Source organism: Blastomyces gilchristii (genome assembly GCF_000003855.2).
Source record: "Blastomyces gilchristii SLH14081 genomic scaffold supercont1.19, whole genome shotgun sequence".
Taxonomy (NCBI): domain Eukaryota; kingdom Fungi; phylum Ascomycota; class Eurotiomycetes; order Onygenales; family Ajellomycetaceae; genus Blastomyces; species Blastomyces gilchristii.
The window spans coordinates 496,878-503,629 of NW_003101664.1; the positions used below are offsets into that span (position 1 = coordinate 496,878).

At 32.0% G+C, this 6,752-nt stretch overlaps 1 protein-coding gene across 1 annotated transcript; it reads left to right on the top strand.

Annotated features, from left to right (window-relative positions):
- Positions 1 to 520: 520 nt before the first annotated feature.
- On the top strand, positions 521 to 987 carry BDBG_17618 (uncharacterized protein; the record flags this gene model as incomplete). The annotated part of the gene is made up of 1 exon (XM_031725299.1): positions 521 to 987. Exon 1 carries the CDS (start codon positions 565 to 567, stop codon positions 985 to 987), a length of 423 nt encoding a protein of 140 aa, XP_031580195.1. The 5' UTR covers positions 521 to 564.
- Positions 988 to 6,752: the final 5,765 nt, after the last annotated feature.

Below are 6,752 nucleotides of genomic sequence, written 5' to 3' on the forward strand. Positions count from 1 at the left end.
CAGAAAACAACTCTGTTTTTAATTCTTTGTAAGAATATTGTATAAAACCCAGAGAAAAACACCTTACTTTTTCAAGAGAAGTAAAAAACTATTTCTAAGATCTTTTTTTTTTTTGCATTAACTGCTGCAGAAGAATGAGATAGAAACTGCTAAGATATACACTACTGTATACTCTCTATCAAGACTTTCCCTCTTCAGAGTCTTGATATTATAGAGAATATAAGTCTGTTTCTATATGATAATGTAAATATTGCCAGCAGGATGTAGAGGAACTGGTTATTTATATCTCAAAATAGAAGACTTTGTCAATGATTATATCAATATAGAGTTAATTCTCAAATTCAATAGAAACCTAGTGTTACTGTTCTCAATCCCTTGCAGAATCTATTGAATATTGAGGTATTAAAACTAGATTTAATATATCTCACTGTGCAGGGATCAAAGGCTCAGTCAGACCTTGGGGTATACTGATTTTATAGTTGTTGATGTGCTGTTGACTCGTTGTCTGTTGATTATGTGCTTGATATTATCGCTGAGGTATCTTTTTGTATTTTTCTGCCGGGGATGGGCCAGATTGGGAAGGGCGGTACGAGGGTGGGACTTGGCGTTGGTGTTTTGGAACATCAAAGATGGACAGGGTTTTCGCGGAGGTCGCTCCTCAGATATCTCCACAACTACAGATCGGGGATCTTCCAAAATCGAGAAGATTGGTGCATACGGCTAGGTCTCTTCACCTTACAATTTGTATGGCAATTTGGCCCGGGGTTGTGGTGTGGTAGGGGAGAATGGGGGATAATCCCACGCAGGAGTTCCGAACGACGTCTGGTTCACGTTTGGCTGGATAACTCCACCACCACACGGGGTATGCGGTCGGCGATGGGGTCAGAATGCTCGTATGATCGAGGGCTTTTCGATGGATCTATCGGCGGGTTCTTATTCGAAAAATCGAGCGAGTTCGTGGTGGAGCGGTTTGTTTTTCAAAGTTAAACTGATTAGAGAGAAGAGAGTTTTCACTCATTTATTTTTCACTCAGTTCAATATCAAATTGAATAATCTTATGATCTGATTCTGATGTCTCATTTGAATTAATAAATCAGTTTATAAGTCTTTTTTTTATTAGACTTTATGACATGAAGATTAGATCTATAATAGATTTCTGTTTCATGTCTTTTCTAAAGAATGTTTATTGATCAGACTTATTAACTAAATCTATTGAATGCTCAAAGATTCATTCAATCAGATTATCCGCTCTTACTACTCTCTTGTATTCTGAATTTTATCAGAGATGATGTGCATTGAAATCTTCTACAATTATAGAGTTTCTTAATGAAGTTATGTTCAGAAATTCTCTATTAATTATTCAGATATTGTTATTTTTCTTCAATAACTTTTCATTATAGATATTTATAAGCTGTATAGTATCAAACTCATTCTCTTTATCTATAATATCACTTATCAAAATATCAGGGTCAGACATAATATTAAATCTTAGATTAAATTGATATCTTGAGCTCTTTCTTTTATAGATTACTACTCTTGACTTTATCTCAGACTTTTAAGATAGAAAGTAGTAGTAGCTTGAATGAGAAATGATGTATTTTTACTCAGCATCAAAATTCAGTTTCTGAAGCAGTATAAAATCAACTTTTTATTCAAATACAATTTGAAGATAAGAATAAATACAATTTGAGTTTCTATTCACATTATTTTGAATAAATGTGATTTTTGAACAGTTTTTAAACTTTTTTATTATTTTGTTGTATATTCATACTAAAAGAGAGTAGAGATAGAGTAGAATCTATTCACTATCATCAGATAGTAGATTATAACTGTTTTGAAAAGTAGAAATCTCAACTGCTTGTATTATATATAGCTTATTATCAGAGTTATTTCTCAATTCTCTAATCTTAACAGAAGTTTGAGAATTCAAATTCTGTTTATATTTAGCTGAAGAATTAAAGTTTGAAGATTTAAATAGTTAAGAGTTTCTTCTTTTTGAGCTTGTAGTTATAAGTTTACTGACTTGACTCTTCTCTTCATTTCTAGATTGACTTTGAGCTTCATCTTTTCTTCAGTTCTTTTGAGTTCTTGAAGTAAACATACATTCTTTTGCACTAGATGCATGTTTTTCTTTGCAATTAGAGCACTTAAGCAGAGTGTGTTAACATATTTCATCTCTTTTTGAGCATGTTTCATATTTATGCTTACTAGTTTTGTGATCTCTGGCACAGAATGCACATTTTAAGTCTCTAAAATATAAGATTATAAAGTACTCATATCTTTGACAGTTTGAACACTGTGTTTGAGCTTTAAGATTCATTCTTGAGTCTTTATATTCATAAACTCTCATTTTCAAATCTGCTACTCTTACTTCAGAGATCTTTGACTGTTCAAGTGTCTTTGTATATACTAGAATAGAGGCATTTCTTCTGCTTTATCTGAACTCAATTGAATTTAATCATACAGGCTCTTTTCTCAGTTGAATAGAGTTGTATTCTTCTAATTTATTTTTGAGAAGTAGTATTCCTTCTTCACAGTCAAAAGTTTCAACTGAAATATCATGAAGAATGAATTTATCTCACTTTTTATCTCTCTCAGAGAGAATTATTATGTTTAGCAAAGATTTGACTGCTGATTTTCAGAGATTCTTATTCTGAATAAGGAATTCTGCACTGAATTCAGACATTGTAGTCAGAATGATAGAGTTTTTAAAGAATGATAACTCAATTGAAGCGATAACTGATTTTTGAACTTCAATATCAGTAGACTGACTACCGGGACCATGAATTTCACATTTGGTCTCATTTGATCTGGTCCCATACATTTCTTGGCGTGAATCCCGCTGGGACTGGCTATCAAAAAAACATGTAAAGTGACTATATATCAGTTCTTAAAATGAAATCATGACTTGAAAAAAATGAGAAAGTGATCTCATTTGATCTTATTTAGTCTCATTCTTAACATAAAGTTACTATTTTTAGACATTTTAAGGTTTTTTTTAGACTATTTTTAATTTTTTAAAAAGTAATGCTTTTTGATAACACTCAAATGAGATTTAAAGTCATTTAAAGCAATAAAAATAATTTAAATTGAGAAGTGGAAATCATAATCTCATTTAAAAAATGTGACAAGAGTAGACAGTAAGTCTTACTGAGACAGTATGAAACTACTATCTAATATTAAAACTGTGTAATGGGATCAGTTAAATTGATAATGAGACTATCAAAAAATCTGGTTCTGATTCCAGACACGGTCACACGGTCAGTCTAAATATCAGTCATTAACTGAGAAAAGAACTACTGATTAATTTCATTTCTGATTCTGAAAATAAGATTTGAGTTTAGCTTGTTTCTTTGTAAAATGTTCTGATTTGAGACTTTGAGAATAAGTCTTCTATTTCTGAAGATTGAAAGTTTTTCTCTTTTTGTATTTTTTTCTTCACTTTTTTATGAATAGAAGTATGAGCAGTATTCTTCTCAGTTTTCTCAGAATTTTGAGCAAGTTTTGAGATAGCAGGTTTAGAGACAGCAGATTCAGCTGCTTGAGTATATGTTTTCTTCTGATTTAAAGAAGAAGAAGAAGTAGAAAAAGAAGAAGAGTAAAATTATGAGTTGTGCTGCGCCCGATCAATCATACAGACTATTCTGTTACACTCCACAGATTCCTACTGTTCCGATTCTCGGTCGCTTCACAGATCGCTCTACAGATTTCTAACATTCCGACTCTCAGTCGCCGATACTCGGCTGAAAACCTACAGAATTTCTATTCTTCCGCCCTGAAGCTCCACTGTGTACACCATCATGTACGCGTATAAATATTCACTCTGATTACTGATTCTCACACTTTCTCTTTCTTTTCTTCTCTAACATTTTTCTCTTTGTTATATAAGACCTATCAATATCATACTGATCTATTCAGTGTAGGCCTCTTACACTAGAAAAATGTTCATTGTCTTCTTATTAGAAATGATTATTCATGCATTGTCTTCTCATTAGAAATGATTATTCATTAAGAGATATCTGAACATGTAATAACATGTAAGAAATAGAGAAACAGTCAAACAGTTAAGTGAACACTGAGTTCTTAGATAGAAGCTTACTCATCAGTTATTCTGACTCTGTAATAAGATCTTATAAAGAGAGTAAGATCTTATAAAAGAATGTCAGTGAAAGACCTGAGAGTTCTGACACTCAGATGTATAAGATATTCATACAATTACACTTCTTCAGATTTCACAGATATCACATATCTGATAAAACAATATAATCATGTCTAATGATAATATGAGAGAACTCTTGAATGTAAGTATAGAAGTAATATCACAGTGACTCTGAGCAATGTTGAAATTACAACAGTAACAGATAGCAGACATGCATACAACTTAATAACTTCAATATAAAGAGATTCAATGATTAACTCATGCAATTTCAACATCTACAGAATTGAATATAAAAGCACTGAAAGAATGCTTAGATGCTTCTGTATATTTCAATACTTCTGATCTCATTCTCTACTTATCATGAAGAATGAAAATGCTTGCAAAACTGAGTGTAGATGAAGATGTCATCAGTTTGTTAATTAATCAAGATTGATATATCAATGAATGATTGAAGAATCATATGAAACAGAAGTTTTATTCATGAATAAAAGTATGTGAATCAGTGTTGCAAATATCTGACAATATTACCAAATATCTTGATGTTCTGTTCTAAGACACTGCTATGCAACAGAAAGTATTAGATTGATTACAGAGAATCTGACAGAGAAACACTTCTCTTACAATATTTATCTCTGACTTCAACATCAAGATTCTAGAAGCAGGTGATTAATCTTGAGAGAATTAAATGAAGATTAGTATACTTAAGAAGATATTAACTTTCAAACTCTTACAGACTCTTATAAGTGTAGATAAAGATCAGACTTATAAAGATTTCTGCACACAGCTCTGAACATTAAATAATCATCTTATCAAGCTCAAGAGTATACAGAACAGCGACAGAAGATGTTACACTTCAGTGACTTATACATCTGCACTGAAGAACAGTAATGATGCAGATGCTATGAACTGAATAGATTCAAATGCCTATGCACAAGTAAGGGTTTCTGCTGTTTGAACAGACTTCTGAGTTTCTGAGATCACTCTTGAAGAAGTTGCTGATTGATGTCAATGTGAAGTGTGTATTAACTGTAACTGATCAGAGCACATTGCTTTCAACTGCTGATTAATCTATGTGTCTTCACACTTGAGAGAAAGATCAGTGTCTTCTCATTTGAAGAATGAATCAGCGCCTGTCCACATCAATCATGTTACATTAGAGGAAGATTTAAAAGATAACTATGAGAATGCTCTGATGAAACAGGGAAAAGATTAACTTCTGTTCAAATTCACAAACAGGAGCTTGAAGAGGTCAGACAACAATGATTTGAAGAGAAAATGACAATGAATGTGATTCTTGTATCTACTGTGGTTGATTACATATATAATATAAAAGCCATGGTAGACAGCGGTCTATGCTACTATGCAATGATAAAATCTTCAGTTGTAAGACATCATAACCTTCAGCGTATCCTCTTATCAAAATCCCGACTCCTTGCAGGATTTGAATGAATTCTGAGAAGATCTCTGCCATTCTCAAATGAGAAGCTTCATGTACTGTGAAAGGTGTATGAAGCTTCATTGAATTCGCTAACTTCTATTGATAATTTATATGAAACTTCTCAGATATCACAAGATCACTTACAGATCTCACTAAGAAAGACTCAGTATTTCAATGATCAGCAGATGCTGAAGCTGTATTTACACAGATGAAGAAGATGTTCATTAATATCTTGCTACTGATAACATTCAATTCTGATCATGAGACAGTTATTGAAGCTGATTTCTCTGACTATGTAACAGAAGAAGTGATATTGTAATATGATGATGAAGATGTTCTATAACTATATATCTTCATATCTAAGAAACTGAGTCCTGCTGAATGCAATTATGAGATCTATGATAAGAAACTTCTTACAATTATACACTGTTTAGAAGAATGAGACTCTGAACTCTGAAGTGTCTTTAAATTTGAGATAATCACAGATTATATGAATCTCAAATACTCCACAACTATCTGTAAACTCACTGAATAACAGATACAATAATCTGAGTTCTTAAGCTGCTTTTATTTTATAATACACTACTATTTCAGCAGTCAGAACTCAATGACAGATGTTCTCTTATAATGAGACTAAGATATACCTTCTGATGTAGCAGATATCTGTTGAATGAACTGAGAACACTGGCTTCTGAATCTGAAGATATTAGTTGATTAAGATGAAATAACTCATGACACTATATATACTTCTCTGATTAGAACACTTCCTCTTCAAACTGATACTGATACTGATATCTTGACTTCTTCTGAATCTACACTAGATGAATTATAACATGTAACAGCTGAAACTGATGAACTTCTTTAAGTGCTTACTAAAGCAGTATATCAAGAAGCACTCTGATTCCTCTCAGAACTATATATAAGAATCAACATCTCAGAATACTCAATTAATGACAATAACACTCTATAATTTTATAAGTGATATTGAGTCTCTCACTCTGAACTCTTATACACTCAGATAATGCAAGAGATGCATGATTCATATATAACTGATTATTCAGGTTGTGAATAACTGTATTAAATAATCTCTTAAGAGTTCTACTGATCTGAGATATTAAACAGCATCAGATGTTTTATTTCAAACTATAATTATTA